Genomic DNA, 17,935 nt, shown 5'->3' on the forward strand with positions numbered 1-17,935 from the left:
TGGACTTGTTTATTTTATTCTAGTATTTTTTTTTCATCAAAAATTCATTTATTCATTTTTTTAACCACTTATCCTCAAAAGGGTTGCAGGGGGTGCTGTGGACACAAGGCGGGGGACACCCTGAATCGGTGCCCAGCCAATTGCAGGGCACGAGGACGACCATTCATAGCTAAGGTTTGGCAATTTAGAGTTTTCAAGGAGCTAGTTTAGCCTAGCATGCATGTTTTTGGGAAGTGGGAGAAAACCGGAGTACCAGATTAAAACCCATGCAAGCCCAGGGAGAAGATGCAAACTCCACACAGTGAGGAGCCACCAGGGTTCGAACCCAGGACTCCAAAACTGCGAGGCCTTTGTGCTAACCACTTGATGCTGTATTGTATAGCTTTTCATAATATTTGTAAACAAGCGATAGCATCGTCCACTTGAAAGGAAAACATGTTGTGTTTGACATGTCACAATCCAATTAACTTTGCCCCCAAAACTTAAAAGTAGCTTAGTCAGGTCTTTGAGATGAAAGGGCCAATCAAAACTGGTCTTAGTTGTCTCACGACACTCGCAAAAAAGCAAGAGACACTTTCGAAGAATGCATAAAATTTGAAGCATCACATAAAGTGTTACTATATAACCCCCGATTTATGAATAAACCCTCACTCCAATAGTTTCACTTAAAAACTAAGGTTGTTTTTGACAGTTTGAAAAAAATGTCCATTCAAAAGATTGATCAAAACTGCCCCAAAAATGACTCGGAAGTTTTGGGCTTTAGTGTCATGCGAAAAATGCAAAAGTCAGTTTCTTATAAACGATCAAAATGACGGCCCAAACTATGTTTATATATATATTTAAACGGTTACTAAGGACTTTAAACATGACAAAATACCCCACCACTAAATAGTCACCATTTTCCCCCATTTGATCATCTTAATTTCATCAAGCGGGATAAAATAAAAAAAATATTAACGAATTGCAATCAGATCGAGCTTGTCAAAATCACTTGAAAAAGCTCAAAATCAAATTTTTCCATTTTCATACCAAGTTTCCCGTTGACTTGGCTAACAAACCCCCCATCATACCTCCATCTTTTCCTCACTTTCATGCCACCACAACACCAAAAAATCCCATCCAACAACTCCACATCCAAACTCCTCCTCCCCAAACCCCCTCACCTGATCCAAACAGACCTTAAAGGTCCATTTTTTACAGTATCCAAGCCACCCTCCAAACCCCCGCATGGGCGGGACTCCCCCAGACACACCTTGACCCTTCATTATTCCCCTTTACCCCAAAAAAAATCTCCACAACACAATCGCCCATCCCAAATATACCTTCCATTAAAAAAAAACAAGATGCCATGCGGGCAGGTCGCAGATTGGCTATTCCAACGAGGTGTGTAGCGTGCATAGTAACACACGTCACCAACTCGAGCGCACGCCAAGATGTGCGTGCATCATCATCATCATCAGCATCAGCACCACCGTCACCCCCGTGGAAAAGCCACACATGAATTTCATGCCACAACACTTATGTTATTACACTGTATTCTGCATTGCGGAGGGGCAGCGTGCGGTTTCCCTCCCCATGACATGTAAACAAGACTCATTCCACCCGCAGCCTGCACGCGGATAACATTCTCAATCGAGAATGTGTCACCCACGGACGAGCCACTCTTACCTTTCGTGGAGGGCGAGGTCGGTTCGTGGGGGTCGGTCCGAGTGGTCCTGCAGGATGATGCTCACATCTGCTCCGGCACCCTGTCGCCGGTCGCCTAGGAAGGCGCTGAGGAAGAAACTGACGCGAAGAGAGAGAGAGCGAGAGAGAGAGCGAGAGAGATGGTGAGAGATAGGCTGAGGGGGAGGTGCAGTTACAGCTAAAGCCGCAAGAGGGAGACAAACGCGTTGCCATGAACACGACAGCATTTTTTTTATTGTACATATACGTATTGGGAACGTTGTAAATTGGATGGCTGACGTGAGTAAAAAGTTAAGTAAATAGATTTATGGAGTGTTTGATTGTTCTACATTTTTTTATTCCAACAGTTGATTTTAGTGTGTATTTGAATCTTAACTGCCATTGACAACAATGAGCATCAAATTTATTTTAACTAACTGTCCCAGTCATAAGGATTTCACGAAAATGTGTCGTAAAAAAACAAAAAAAATTTACGACACATTTTCTTAGTTTTCGTGTTAAAAATAATTCGTGGTAAGATAACAGTTTGTTCAATGTGTAAAAACAGTCACTTTTAAGAGGATCTCTTGTTTGCCTATTACTGTCAACAGCAGATAATTAGTTAACTAACAGTCACCTGGTCATGAAGCCTTCAATACTAAAAAAATACATCTAATATAGAGATATATCATGAATTTTAGATCACAATATGAATCCATTTGAAAACCCACAAGTGCTTATTTGTCAACTCTCTCACTTCCTTTGACAGCCGTGGACATTCAAACCATTTGCACCATTAAAAAAGATGAAATGGTTTGGACCTCCATTACTGTCAATATCACTGAAACACAAACATTGAACTGCTCGCTTTTACAGTTCAAAACGTCAAACGTGCGGTCGAGCAAATGTTGTGGAAACACTCTGTAGAGGAAATAATTCATGGCATCAAATAAATAATACAAGTGAATTGCTATTTTTTTGTTGTTGGTGTAAAGGATAGAAAGGAGGAAGCACACTTACTAGTTTTGACGTCCAGCAAACATTTCCAACGAGCTCGCAGCAGGTGTTGATTATTTTCTCATTAGTGGGTCAACATTCCTCTTCGATCTTCCTTCTTTTTAAAAAAAAAAAAATGTTTTCTACTAATGTATACTTTTGTTGTTATGTTGTTTATTAGTAGACTTTTGCATCTTTCTGTGATTGAAACATCATCCCCTCGTGAATGATATGAACCACTTTAATATAATAATGATGAGATTATGTTGTTGTTCTTGCATAAAACATGAACAACCTGGTTATTTAATTTAAAAAAAATATGCTAAAAATATGTCCATAGAAAATAAAATTAGACGTTAAATCCCTTGAATTTGACTGGTCCCGGCAATAATGCAAAAATTGATTAAATGAAAATAAATTGTATTTAAAAAAAAAAATAGATTGGGGTGGATGAGTGGTTAGCAAGTGGGACTCGCAGTGGGGGATCTGGGTTCAAATCCAGGTCAGTCCAGCTGTGTGGCATTGGCATGTTCTCCCCGGGCCTGCGTGGGTTTTCTCCGGGTTCCTCCCACATTCCAAAGACATGCATGATAGGTTGATTGGACACTCTAAATTGCCCCTAGCTGTGATTAGTTGATTCCTCGTCTCGTCGTGCCCTGTGATTGGCTGGCCACCAATTTAGGGTGTCACCCACCTCTGGCCCCAAGTCAGCTGGGATAGGCTCCGGCACCCCTCGCAACCCTAGTGAGGATAAAATGGTTCGGAAATTGAGATATGGGATTTTCTTAGATTATCTTACTGCATATTCATGTTGACATGTGTGATTGTCCCATGGAATCCGTACTCAAATGTGCACAAAACTAAGTTAAATAAAATACAAATATAGAAAAATCCCTGCCTGATTTGTAGCTAGCACCCATACAAAGAGCGCGTCTCATGCTAACAAGGCCACGCCAGTCAAATCCCCTCAGGATTCAAATTTAAATCTTCCACGTAAACACGGCAGTGCAAACAATACTGTGATGTTGTGACAGCGTCTCATTAATAATGCAGCCATCTCCCAGGGAAAGTAGCCTTGAATTCATCAAAGGTGCTGGGGGGCCACACATATATATATTTCATAAATAGCTTCTTAATACAACGCAAGGAGAAAGGACTCTAATCGTGAATCCTTCAAGAAGTGGCCAAGTTTTGGTTCGTTTTCTTTATGGTGGCAAAGTGATTTGGATCAAAATGGTGCAACTTTTGGCTTTCCATTGCTTGGTGGACAGACAATATTTCATATTTTTCTCTCAAGAGAATGAATCCATTGACGGAATGGATCATTCTTATCCTTAAAAGGGTCGTGGGGGGTGCTGGAGCCTATCATAGCTGACTTTGGGTACCCTGGACAGCTAATCACAAGGCACAAGGAGATAAAGGACAACCAATCATAGCTAGGGTTGGGCAATTTAGCATTTAACAAGCTAGCTTAGCATGCATTTTTTTGGGGGGGGATGTGGGAGGAAACCAGAGTACCCAGAGCAAACCTACACAAGCCAAGGGAGAAGGTGCGAACTCCAAACAGGGAGGTCCGAACCTGGGATCGAACCCGCGTGCTCAGAAATGCGAAGCCAATGCGCTAACCACTTCTCCACCAGACCACCCACCAAAATTTTTCCTAAATTAGTTTTAAGATGCTTATAAATGTACTTTTATCAGAATCATGGACAAAACATTTTTGACGGCTGGTTATTTCGAGATTTATTTATCATTTTCTGCTCACTTGTCAATCATTTCTCTTTTTATGGATCAAAATGTTGCTTTTTTTCATTCTTTTGAAACCATTTTGCCAATCTCTTCACCCACACGCTGCCATTGACAGCCATGGATATCAAATTAATTTCTATTTTTGTAATAAGATATAAATTTTAACCCCAATTACAGTCTTCCCTCGATTATCGCGACTTCACTTATCACAAATTCACCTCATTGCGATTTTTTTCTGCTATAAAATTATTCAATTTTTATTTTAATATAATAAAAATGTAAAAAAAAGGTAGTTATAATAGGGGTGACCCTACTTTGCGATTTTTCAATTGTCTTATTTAGTCTACATTAACCTCGATATTTGAGGGATTACTGCTTTTTTGAAAAAAATCCCTACAACAAGCTGCCACCCTACATGTCTAGGTACCAAAATTTTGAATTATACATTCTAGTTATGTGGGGAAATTGTGTGTAACATCTTCGGATTTCTAGCCGACAAACCCAGACGAATAAGAAGAAGAGCAAACACCCTTCCGTCAGTGGAGAAGAATGAGGAAGAGGAGGAGGAGGATGGGGAGTCATAAATGAGGATTTAGCCTGGGTGATGTGCGTGGGGGCTCACGCTAAGGTAGCCCCCATCCCAACGTATGCGCAAGGGACGGGGCGGGGGGGTCCTTGGGGGGTAGGAATCGAGCTGTGCAAGGGATTACAACCTGGTTGGTGACATCAAGTGATTGGGGGAGGTGAGACGGATGTCAACAAAGGATGTTTGGTTTGTTAAAGCACAGTGATTGACGGTGATTGACGTCCAATCCGTTTCAACTTTGTCGCAAACTGTAAATTCACAAATTATTTATTTATTATTTTTATTTTTTTACCTTGTATGTTGGTACTATTTGCACACAGTTATACTTCATGTACATTTTGGAAGCAACATTCAACATTCATACCGCTTAACCCACATGTGTCAAAGTGGAGGCCCGGGGGCCAAATCTGGCCCGCCGCATCATTTTGTGCGGCCCGGGAAAGTCAATCATGAGTGCCAACTTTCTGTTTTAGGATCAAATTAAAATGAAGAGTATAGATGTATATAACATTTCCTGATTTCCCCCCTTTTAAATCAATAATTATACTTTTTAAGTCGCAGTCTTTTGTTCGCCCAGACCGCGACAACGGGCGACCAAAAGACCGGCGACAAAACAAGGTCAAACAAGACGGTCTACGCATCAATAAAAGCCAACAATGGCCATGAGCAGTTTCACTGAAGCCGACGTGTGAGTGTAGAAGAGTTTGTATGTACATGCGTTGTCCCTTTAAGAAGTTACGTCAGTTCAGTCAGGGTCTTAACAAGTTCTCCAACAAAAAACAATAAAAGTCCGTGAAATTTGGAGCTTTTCTTTAGCCTAATAATTAATAGGGCATTAAGTATGACTAAATAATCATTCACAGTTTGTATTTAGGGAATTTGAGCAACCATTTAAATGGTAATTATCACTTACCTTCCGGGCGACCAAAAGACCGGCGACCAATCGACCGTGTACCGACAAAAAACACCAAAAACAGGATATTACAATTTTAACGAGAAAGGACAACGTATGTCAAGGTATTACTGTAGTGGTAAAAATAAATATTGCAGAAAATCCTGTTTGTTTTCATATTTCATCCTAATGAACATGACGATGCTGAAAGCAAGCATTGGGAGAAAAAGAAGGCGGAGCAAAAAGCTGCTTCCCATCAGATCAATCATAAAATGGATTTGTTAAAAGGGGACGTTAATGGACAGCATGGCAGACACTCAGTCCACGGAAAGTCAATCTTCCGGGAATTGGACGCTGGAGGGAAGAAAGTGGGGGTCAAATGAGGTCAAATATTGAAGGATTGATTGGGTTGGGGTCCGGAAGTCCGTTTATTTCAAAATAAAAGAGCCTCGTATCGACACCGCAAGGAAAAAAGTGAATATTTATTGAATCATGACTAGCTCTCCTTTATGAAGATTCATACTTGCACTAAACAAAAAGAAATTAAATAGAAACAAAGAAAGTATGTTAGTACAAATCTGCGCCTTAAATACAAAAACAAGTGGGAAATATTGTTCAAAACGACATATTTTGGCAGCAATATTGAAAAAAAAATCGTTAAATCTGATGTATATGATTTTTATGCGTCCAGTCCATTGCAGAACAAAATATGTACACAATGCACAGCAAGAAATATGACGGTATATTTATATATATTCTCTACATTTCATACAGTGCTATGAACATTAAAAATCATGCACAATGCGGCGCCCTCGCTAACCCTGTACAATCCACTTCAATGTCTATTTACATATTTCAACAAAATATTCTAAAAGTGGCCGACGATAAAAAGAAAGTCAAACTTGATGCAAGTTAAGAAAAAAAAAAGAAACCTTGATCTTAAGGCTCTCAAGAAGCGACGTTAGTAGAAGTCAAAACACTATTATCATTATTATTATTATTATTATGATAGGAAATGGAAAATGTGTGCATACATTCAGATTATATTGAAATAATGTTATTGAGTTTCATGGATTTTAGTTCAAATCAAAGCAGACGTTCGCCAAAGTAAAAGAAGCGAAAATTCAATTTTTTGTTTGATGGTTTTGTAGTCATTTTGGAAGGCAAAAAATGTATTTTCAAAAATTTCCACTCACCAACGCAGACATTTACAGACTAAATTGTCAAAATAAAAAGGCCAAACTGCCCTCGTGCTATCCACTTCACCAAGCAATACACTATTGCTTATCCAAAAAAATCATATATCATATCATATCATCAATCATATATATATATATATTAAAAAAAAGGGAAAAAAAACATTAAATTCCTTGGCAAAGGTCCTAAAACCCATTTTATGTCCCAGTCATGAAGTGGTAATAAAACTGATGTGCACGGACTTCTGCCAAAAATAAAAAAAATTCTTTATATGTGAGCTACTAGAATGATGTAAAAATGTATACCCAAAATATTATATGCTGCGGGAAAAAAATGTTTAAAAAAACATGTAGCAAATATACAACCCACGACTATTTGGTGTTGCACAACATACGCAAAAAAATTAAAATTAAAAAAAGAATACCTGAACTCACGTCCAACACGCAAAATGACGTCCATCACCGTCAATGGCACCCAATCAGGCTCATTCATTTCCTACAACAGTTTCAATGGGTGTGAACAAAAGGCACTCGCACACAATCAAGCACTTGTCACATGCAGGGGGGCTTTGCGGGTGACTTTGGGGGTCACGTGACCAAGCCGTGCAACAGGTCGTGATGAACAGGATGTGCGTAGCATACAATGCATTTAGTGTTATTACTACCGTATTTTCTCGCATATAAGCCGCCTCCGCGTATAAGGCCTACCCTTAAATTTGCCTTAAAAGGGTTGATTTTGACAATTTATCTCGTATGAGCCGCCTCTGCATATAGGCCGTACCCTTAAATTTGCCTTAAAATGGTTGAATTTGACAATTTCTCTCGTATAAGCCGCCTCCACGTATAAGCCCTATCCTTAAATTTGCCTTAAAATGGTTGAATTTGACAATTTTTCTTGTATAAGCCGCCTCTGCGTATAAGCCGTACTCTTAAATTTGCCTTAAAATGGTCGAATTTGACAATTTCTCTCGTATAAGCCGCCTCCGCGTATATGCCACACCCTTAAATTTGCCTTAAAATGGTGGAATTTGACAATTTCTCTCGTATAAGGCGCCTCCGCGTATAAGCCGCACCCTTAAAATTGCCTTAAAATGTTTAAATTTTACAATTTCTCTCGTATAAGCCGTCCGTTGATTCACAATTCTCACCTCCATATTCATAGTTTTAATAGGGAGTGCAAATGTGTTACGTTTTTAAGGGAAAATCTTGAGAAAAATCATTGCACGTGCTATTTCTGAGATTATGTATGAATCCAAAGGATCGTAGACAAATTCAAAAAGGAAGTGTGTCTGTAGCGGTCTAGTTTGTCATCCCTAGATAAAATGGCAGCACCCTGAGCACGTTTTATGCAAGATACGGTTTATTTTTTTCCTATAATTATATTCATAGACATCAAAATAAATTTTGATTAGCGTTTTATCTCTTTTGATCTCATTTGAAAGAAATGACCGATTGACTATTTCGTTATTTCGTCTTTGTCACCTTGCAGTTTCATGCATGTCAAGTCCATTTTATGCACATATAAGCCGCACACTTGATTCAGTCATCATTTTTTTTGCAACAAATACGGTGTAAATGCGAGAAAATACGGTATGTAAATTCCCTTAGAAAAAACCAAACCGTCCCCTTCCGAACTATATTAATCCAGAACAGTCTATATTTGATGAGAGTAAAACGGAGAAGTTACTCTTAAAGGGACGGACTTGGAACCAAACCAGACCATTTAAACGTCATTTGGTCCAAAAGGAGATCGTTACTAGCGTTCTTTTAGCGTCTGTGCGAAGGTTTCCCAATGACAAGACGCAGAAGCACGTCCTTTCCCTTTAACGATGGAGAAGAAGCTACACGAAGGTGTTCATGGCGTTAACGGGAGACGGCGGCCCGGAGCTCTCGTGGCCCCGGTTGACGGCGGCGGCGGCGGAGGCGGAGTCCCGGGCGGGGCTCTTTCCGCTATACTGGCCAATAAAGGAGCCGTCCTCGTTGAACTGTCCGTCTCCTCCTTCCCCGTAGTCAACTAAACTGTCGTCGCTGTCGTCCCGTTTAACCGTGGCGCTCGACGGCGTGCGGCTTCCCTTTAACGGTTTATGGTCCTCATTGTCGCTGAGGGAGAGAATCACATGCTAGGTGTTAGCGCTAATGACGTTATGGCAGATGACTTTTTTTTTTTTTTTTTTAGACAGAGCATTTTATGTCAAGATTGATTTGTCCTTCAATCAGAAAATCAATTTACCATCAACAGACTATGAATTTAACCCTTTCACGCACAATTTGGATTTTTTTTTGTACCCTCAACACACTCCTCGGCCGCCATTGACGACGCAAGACGTCCAATACTTTGGACAGTCAAACGGATTGGACGTCTAGAACCGTCAGTGGCCCTGAAACAGGAGCCAGTCTTCCTAGTCTGAATCAATTGGACGCCTATTGCCATGCAATGGCCTAAATACTGAGAAAAAAAACAGGCTTATTAATTGAACTCCTCGGCCGCGTGACCGGACGTTTCGTCGAAAGACGTTTGGTCCCCGGACGTTTGGTAGAATGGACGTTTAGTCGCCGGGTTCGCTCGCTGTCAAATTATGACAGAGTTTACTGTTGATATTTTGATATTAGATATTTAGATATTCAACTCTCTCTCTCATGATTATAATTTTGAGAGCTGGTTTCAACAGTAACAACCCAGCGACCAAACGTCCGTTCGCTAGAACGTCCGTTCTAGCGAACGTCCGTTCTAGCGAACGTCCGTTCTAGCGAACGTCCGTTCTAGCGAACGTCCGTTCTAGCGAACGTCCGTTCTAGCGAACGTCCGTTCTAGCGAACGTCCGTTCTAGCGAACGTCCGTTCTAGCGAACGTCCGTTCTAGCGAACGTCCGTTCTAGCGAACGTCCGTTCTAGCGAACGTCCGTTCTAGCGAACGTCCGTTCTAGCGAACGTCCGTTCTAGCGAACGTCCGTTCTAGCGAACGTCCGTTCTAGCGAACGTCCGTTCTAGCGAACGTCCGTTCTAGCGAACGTCCGTTCTAGCGAACGTCCGTTCTAGCGAACGTCCGTTCTAGCGAACGTCCGTTCTAGCGAACGTCCGTTCTAGCGAACGTCCGTTCTAGCGAACGTCCGTTCTAGCGAACGTCCGTTCTAGCGAACGTCCGTTCTAGCGAACGTCCGTTCTAGCGAACGTCCGTTCTAGCGAACGTCCGTTCTAGCGAACGTCCGTTCTAGCGAACGTCCGTTCTAGCGAACGTCCGTTCTAGCAAACGTCCGTTCTAGCAAACGTCCGGTCGACCAAACGTCTTTCGACGAAACGTCCGAGTACCCTCGGCCGCCATTGACGACGCAAGACGTCCAATCCTTTGGACAGTCAAATGGATTGGACGTCTAGAACCGTCAGCGGCGCTGAAACAGGAGCCAGTCTTCCTAGTCTAAATGAATTGGACGTCTATTGCTATGAGTGTTATTCAGCTATAACTAGTGTATATTTACATTCATTTTGATACCATAAATGTGCTTTTAACAATATTGCTTTCATTTAAAAATGTATTTAGAGCATTATAAAAGACATGATACTCAGCTCTGTCTAAAAAAAAGCAAGAAAAGGGCATTTATGAATGATTGATTGATTGGTTTCCATCAGGCAAAAGGGGAATACGAGACGACAAACACTGGTTGAATTCCCCTCGAAACCAAAAACGTCATGAGGTGATCAACACATTGTTTTTGTTGTTCGGTTGCAGCGTCACGGATACAAAAAAAAGGCCGGGATGAAAAACTCAAAAAATGATGTTGAATTCAAAAGACGACCAATCAGAGCGTCCATCCAAAAGCAAGCGTGACATCGTTATCAAAGAAACTCAAAGTCTTCGCCATGTACGTGATTGGAACGTCAATGACATCAAGGCCTAAAGTCGTCGTGGTGCTGAAAGTGCAAAAGTATTGGGACAGCTCAACGTGGATTTGTATTGATTTTCACCCTATAGAACACAGGTGTCAAAGTGGCGGCCCGGGGGCCAAATCTGGCCCGCTGCATCATTTTGTGTGGCCCGGGAAAGTAAATCATGAGTGCCAACTCTTGTTTTAGGATCAAATTAAAAATTATAGATATAGATGTAAATTATATTTCCTGATTTTCCCCCTTTTAAATCAATAATTGCAATTTTTAATCCATTTTTCTGTGTTTTTAGGTCAAAAATCATCTTGCAAAATCTAAAAATATATAAAAATATTTTCTGTTTTCCACTTTAATATGGAACATAATTAAAATGGTTTCCTTTTGAAATGAAAACCAATTATTAAATAAATGATTTTCTCTTACTAAGAAAAAAACTCCAATAATCTATAAAAAAATTGAATATTTAGGGCTTTTAATCCAGTTCCTTTAATCCATTTATAAAAAAAATATCTAAATATTATATCTAAAATGGCCCGGTCCACATGAAATTGAGTTGACGTTAATGCGGCCCGCGAGCCAAACCGAGTTTGACACCCTTGCTATAGGATGTGCTAAAATACAATTTTTCCCAATTTTATGGCTGTATACAAGATTGCCACGCTACAAAAAATGGCTCTTTCAGTTTTTTTTCTTTTCTTCCACCCACTTTCCACGCTAGATTTAAACACCCGCGAGTAGAATTGCCCACCCATCCAGTTGAAGTACGTAAGGTCCACTTTACAGCCAAGAGAGGCACTAAATCAGCCAGCGCAGACACCACGAAGGCTTTATGACCTCGCAAACTTGATGACTGACAGCCTGCGATGCATTTTCAAGGCTAGCATTCGTTTTTTTGTGGGGGGGTTTCGGCCCCCCACCCCTATGAAACCCACCCGCTTCACACATAAACATACGACATGGCCCTTACCTCTTCCAAGGCCGGATGGAGTCCCCTACACATACGCGCATGAAAACATTGTCTGGTGTAGACGGCAAACGTGTCTTACACGAGACTTATTTTGAGTAAATAACACAGCAAATATGAAAAATATGTCAGATTTACCCACATTGAGATATTTCTGTTGCGTGATGAGACTCATGGTTTCTTCACATTGGCTATATTAGTATTTTTGCAGTACAGTAATCCCTCGAATATCGTGGTTATTGTGGACCAAACATGGCCGTCATAATTGAAAAAAAAAACGCGAAAGTAGGGTCACCCCTATTAAAAAATAATAATACATAATAATAATTCTTCAGTGCTGAGTCATTGTAGCAAGAGTGGCTTCTGTTTATGAGTGTCAGTGTGGATTTTCACTTTTTTATGAACTTTAAAAAATAAAATAAAAATAAAAAATAAAATTAAAACAATTAAAAATAAAATAAAATAAAAAAATTAAAAAATTAAATGAAATAAAAATTTTAAGAATTGTAAAAATTTAAGAAGAAAAAATCCCCAGAAAAAAATCCAATGTAGTGAAGCCGCAAAATTTTTAACCACGAAATGGCGAGGGATGATTGTATTGTGCAAAAGAGTAAAACATAGGAAGTGAATAAAGCTGCAATACAACTGGGAATAAAACCAACATTTTGAGGTGCTGACTCATTATTTGAAAATCATGATTTTCTTTGAGGAAAAATTATGAAATGACAATATAAAAAGTGTTAGCACCACAGTATAAAGTCAAAACTTAAATATCATCTGGACAAATCATTGTTTTAAAAAAACTTAATTTGACAGCAGAAAAGTCTAAACACTAAATTATTGTATTAAAATGCATTCAGTCAAAATGAATACATTGGTTAACGTGTAGTTTTAAAAATGAATATTATCGCACCACTGCACTAATATTTCCTTAGACTTTGCATAATTATTCATTTTAGCAAAATGTCCTTTTATCCATTCTAATAGGACCACTTTATTTTTTATAATATTCATTAACTGATCTGAGAGACATGAAAAAAGCTCAAGAAAAACTAAATTTATACCATTATTAAAAGTATATTTCCCAGGCACTCTTTCTGCATTCATGGACCACAATTCCATGACAACACATTATGATATAATACACTCTTTTTAATATAATGTGTATCTATATATTTATGTATATATGCACATCAGCTCTTCACAGCATGCATACCACATATTCTATACATTTCCCATACATTTAGATATCATTTTATCTCAGTATATTCATTGAGTAGAACACATTTGAATAATTCATAATTCATACAAAAAGATATTTTTTTTCTTTTTAAAAAAACGGTTGTTTGAAAACCCAAAAGCTTTCCAGAAAAATGTCAAGTCAGTAAAGTGCTCGCTTGTGTCGGTCGGTCGGTCGGTTCCATCGCTGTCTTGACTAGCTTATGATTCATATTAGCTTATGATTCGTATTAGCTTGCACCATGCCGAGGAATTGAAAGAATATTTTCAGCGGAAAAAAATTATCCTGAGAATATGAAGAATTCCACCGTCCAGAAAATACTTCTGTTTCATCATCGTCACTCGTAAATGATGGCGGGGAAAAATTAAAAACAGCTTCGCCCTGGCTAGAAACAGTGGGGTTCTCTCACCTGTATTCACCAAAAGTGCAGTCTTCGTCTTTCATGGGCTGAAATTCCGGGTCTGTGTGAGCGTCCTCCTTCTCTTTGACTGGCCCCAAAATACAAAGAAAAGTTAGAAATTGTAGAAGTAAAAAGGGACGAAAAAAGCTTCCGAAACTTAAACCAAATTGGTGCCCGCATGAACATCTTGCCAAAAAAGCTGAGTTGCCGTTTGTTAGAATTATTATGGAATATTCTATATGTGTTGTAAGCATTTTTTTAAATAAGTAGTAAGGCTATAAACAGTCACGGGAACATGGACATTTTTCCTCCACATCATCGTCTCCTTTACAAGGATTTGCTCAAGGACACAGTGTTACGGACACTCCCGGCAGGACCCAATGAGACTGTTATGACGAGACTCCAACAGCAGATTTGAAAATACGGCTTTGCTTACATTATAATACTGCTTTGTTTACATTATAATCCTGCTTGGTTTACTTTAGAATGCTTTGTTTACATTATAATACTACTTGGTTTACCTTATAATGCATTCCTCACACTGTTGTTTTTCTAAACCATCGAGAGTGTTATTGTACTGATTACATAAACATGTTTTTCGAATGTCGCGATTAAATACAATGATTCAGTTACTGCAATTCAGAATGCACTGTGGACTGAGACGACGTCACAAGGCATCTCCTTCGAAGTTGTAAGCAGAATTTGTTGAAAGATGTTTTTCCTTTTTTAATTAAATATTACTAATAATGATTTAAAAGGTTTGAATCATTATTCCAACATTTGGTCCTTCGAGTAGCCGGGGTCAACACACCGATAAGGAATCCAGACGCTGCAGTTTAATATCTGGAGTGACCGTGCACGGCGAGAATCCCTTTTCCAGGCTGGATTATTTCTCAGCAGCGCCTGTTTTCTAATCGGTTGACGACTATCCTCTGGGTAAGCATCTATCGACATTTCTGCCGAGTCCCGGGTATATTAAATGGCAGGGGTATATTAAATGGCGCACAAACGGGAGGCTCAAAAAAGCAAACATCGTTCAATATACCCGGGTATATTAAACGGCAAAATACGGTAGTATATACTCTTCTCGTATTAGCGATCGCTCCGCCATTCGCACTGACTAATGTGGAAAAAAAAACACGGAAAAAAATGCAACGCTCCGCCCAGTGCTCGTAGAGAGGCTGTGGGATAGACTGGCCAACTGGCTTTACAATTGTTTGTTAAGATTGTAAAATGTAAGATAGACTGGCCAAACTGGCTTTGTTTGCATAAACTCTGTCCTACATCGCTGTCATAGAAACTTTACCCTGTTTTCCTATATAAAGACTGACCCACTGTTCATTTGGAGAGAGACTTGCAAGGACAACAGACTGAGCGTGTTCACAGCTGTTTGAGCTCTCTCCCCATCATGCAGTCTGGTAATAAACCTATTTCCTATTAAATTGATCTCACTCTTTCTTAATCTGTTCCTGAAGTTGTATTTCAGATCTATCAAGACACTTGAACTTATTTCTTTCTTTCTTATTTATGATTTATTTGTCTGTCTGTTGTTATTATTTGCGCACAACGTGCTGAAAGCTTAAAAATCTCATTCCATTCAATTCAATTCATTCCTCCTCACCTGGATATTTGCCTCCCTTGTTCCTCTGGATGAAGCAGATGATGAGGAGGATGAGGATGAGGAGCGCGATGGCGCACATGAGGCCGATGAACCAACCCTGCGTGGCGATGTCCACCTGTCGGCTTGCCACGGCTGCGCCCAAACAAAAGAAAGGACGGAAAAATGAGAAACACAACCGTGGATTTTCCTCGAAAGCCAAAGGCTAGTTGTCTCTTTTAGTATCTACTGGCTCAGCTCCGGCTCATGATGGGTTAACTGAACATGTCACAATGAGTTTATCCGTATCACCCACACATAAACACGTACGCCACACCCACACATTTACCACGTAGCGGCGATGTTTAGATATTAATACCAAGTGCGTGGCGCAACGACTATGTGAGCGCTACGTGAAAGTTAACAACTTTCGGTGAGGCTAAAGCGCATGCCGATCCGGGAGCGCGACCCCGGACCCCGGAGGATGACCATGGGCGGGCGGGGGAAGGGGGCGGTCCCAGTTACCCGCCACGGGCTCACCTGGCACGGTCACCGTGAGCTCCTTGGAGCGTTGGGGCTCTCGGTCGGCGTGACCTCGGGCCGCCAAGCGCACCCTATAGGTCAGGCCCTCCTTCAGGCCCCTGAGCAAAAAGTTCTGAGAGCCGTTGACCGGCTCTTTGCGCCACTCTTCTTCACCTGCAGGGGGGGACGGCGGACAAGACAGTAGATGCGCGTGGGCGGGGTCGGAGATGTAACGTGACGGCGGTAGCGACTTGATGGCAATTGCAGAGCTGACAATCTTAACCAAATACGTTGACGAAATACGGATTTTGGATCCAAACTACGAAAATTCAGAAAAAATGCGAGCTTCGCCATATTTTTTTCTGCACAAATTTAAATGGGAAAATGATTAAAAGGTTGAACTTTTTCGCCATTTTAACTTTCGGAAAGCAACGGAATACGTTTGCCATTCGGCACCTTGTCAAAACGTTCCATTATTTTGAAAATTAAGTAGCGTGCTCACTTCCTTTTGGCCGACATGTCAATTTTTTGGTGTTAGCTAAAAACGTAATCGTTCATTCGTTCTTTATTACTTGGCAAAAATGAACTATTGAAAAAAAGGAAACTGTTTGAAAAGCATTTGATCATATTGCACATTATTTTTACTGGTCAATGCCACCAAATCTAAAAAAATAAATCTATTTACTGAATATGAAATCTGAATTTTGATATTTGGCAGCTCTGCACTTGACGCCACCTATGCCGTACCTTTTAAATTAATTCTCCTCACTTTTAGCTAACTAACTAATCAACGTTCTTTCTTTATTATCCGCTATGACGATTTTTAAAACAACTACAATTTTCATGTATCTAGTCCAAAGTTATAACAAGTTTGAGGAGTGACGTAGCCATGCAAAAATATCTTTTCATCATCCACAATGTCATACGTATGAAAACCAAATACTGAGCTGACGGTGCAACTTTTGCATCTGCTTGCTAATCCACTCAATTGCAATCAATAAGACAGCGCAACAATTAGCATTAGCATCACTTTGCTTCTCATAAAATATCTCTTAATCCCATGGATGGCTCACGAATGATCATAACAACAACAACAACAACAATGTTGCTTACTGTTCTCGTCTATGTACTCTAAATAAATGTTTCTCTCGGGGCCCCAGTACTCCCAACTGATCAAGGTGCCGTCCTCCGCCCGGGAAGAGTTAACGCTGCCGAAAGGGCTGGGCGCCGCCGCCGCCACCGCCGGCGCTGAACACACAAGAGAAAACATCTGTCGGTGGACATCATTTGCCAAAAACGCTATCGGCCCCGGGGACCAAAGCAAGGGATGGATGGATGCACATGGGTTGCGGGATTCTATCGGGTATGGCGGACAAATTTCCATGCCAGGACAAGCCATTTTCACATACGGTTGGAACCTCCATTGCTGTCCGAAAGGGACTCCAAAAATACGTAACCCGGGATATTGCCTAGAACACAGGTGTCAAAGTGGCGGCCCGGGGGTCAAATCTGGCCCGCCGCATCATTTAGTGTGGCCCGGAAAAGTCAATCATTAGTGGCGACTCTCTGTTTTAGGATCAAATTAAAATGATAGATATAGATGTATATTATATTTCCTGATTTTCCCCCTTTTAAATCAATAATTTCAATTTTTTAATCCATTTTTTCTGTGTTTTTAGGTCAAAAATCATCTTGCAAAATCTAAAAATATATAAAAATATTTGTTTCCACTTTACTATGGAAGATAATAAAAAATGGTTTCCTTTTGAAATGAAAACCAATGATTAAATAAATGATTTTCTCGTACTAAGAAAAAAGCTCAAATAATCTATAAAAAATGAGTATTTAGGTCTTTTAATCCAGTTATTTTAATCAATCTATTTTAAAAAAATCTAAATATTATATCTAAAATGGTCCGGCCCACATGAAACCGAGTTGATGTTATTGCGGCCTGCGAACAAACCCGAGTTTGACACCCTTGGCCTAGAACGTGGCTAACTTCCAAAATACTCAATTGGACTTTGAAGCCATTGGCCAATCGGACGCCAACTTTGGAGGTTCCGTGGCGATTCTCGGCCAGTTTGGCGCAATGCCATCGGGGCGGGAGGAGAACGCGGCCCCGAGTTTCATGCTTCGCAATGGATACCGTCGATTTCCGGGGCCAAGTCTTTGTCGAGATGAGTCGCGAGGACTCGGATGCGATGGAGAAATAAGAACAGGGCGGAATGGAATCACTGTGGATGCGGATG

General features: G+C 40.3%; 2 protein-coding genes across 15 annotated transcripts in view; both read right to left on the minus strand.

Moving 5' to 3' along the window:
- cntn1a (contactin 1a) overlaps positions 1-2,769 on the minus strand; it is a 68,548-nt gene extending 65,779 nt beyond the window's left edge. The window contains exons 1-2 of one of the 2 annotated variants that reach the window (XM_077596081.1): positions 2,686-2,769; positions 1,669-1,785 (exon numbers count right to left, since the gene is read on the minus strand). The gene's annotated coding sequence lies outside the window, so the exon portion shown is untranslated. Of the gene's footprint in view, positions 1-1,668; positions 1,821-2,685 lie in introns of those variants that run through there. The other variant, XM_077596080.1, reaches the window with a different exon arrangement.
- Positions 2,770-7,341: 4,572 nt separating this feature from the next.
- nrcamb (neuronal cell adhesion molecule b) overlaps positions 7,342-17,935 on the minus strand; it is an 83,967-nt gene continuing 73,373 nt past the window's right edge. For 5 of the 13 annotated variants that reach the window (XM_077596234.1, XM_077596233.1, XM_077596232.1 and 2 more), the window contains 5 exons: positions 16,800-16,934; positions 15,705-15,860; positions 15,189-15,320; positions 13,577-13,655; positions 7,342-9,184 (listed from right to left, as the gene is read on the minus strand). In XM_077596234.1, the coding sequence (XP_077452360.1) occupies positions 8,926-9,184; positions 13,577-13,655; positions 15,189-15,320; positions 15,705-15,860; positions 16,800-16,934 (761 nt within the window). In that variant the 3' untranslated portion in view covers positions 7,342-8,925. Of the gene's footprint in view, positions 9,185-11,930; positions 11,956-13,058; positions 13,656-15,188; positions 15,321-15,704; positions 15,861-16,799; positions 16,935-17,935 lie in introns of those variants that run through there. The other 8 variants (XM_077596241.1, XM_077596240.1, XM_077596239.1 and 5 more) reach the window with 4 other exon arrangements.

This window comes from Stigmatopora argus, chromosome 3 (assembly GCF_051989625.1).
Source record: "Stigmatopora argus isolate UIUO_Sarg chromosome 3, RoL_Sarg_1.0, whole genome shotgun sequence".
NCBI classification, from domain to species: Eukaryota; Metazoa; Chordata; class Actinopteri; order Syngnathiformes; family Syngnathidae; genus Stigmatopora; species Stigmatopora argus.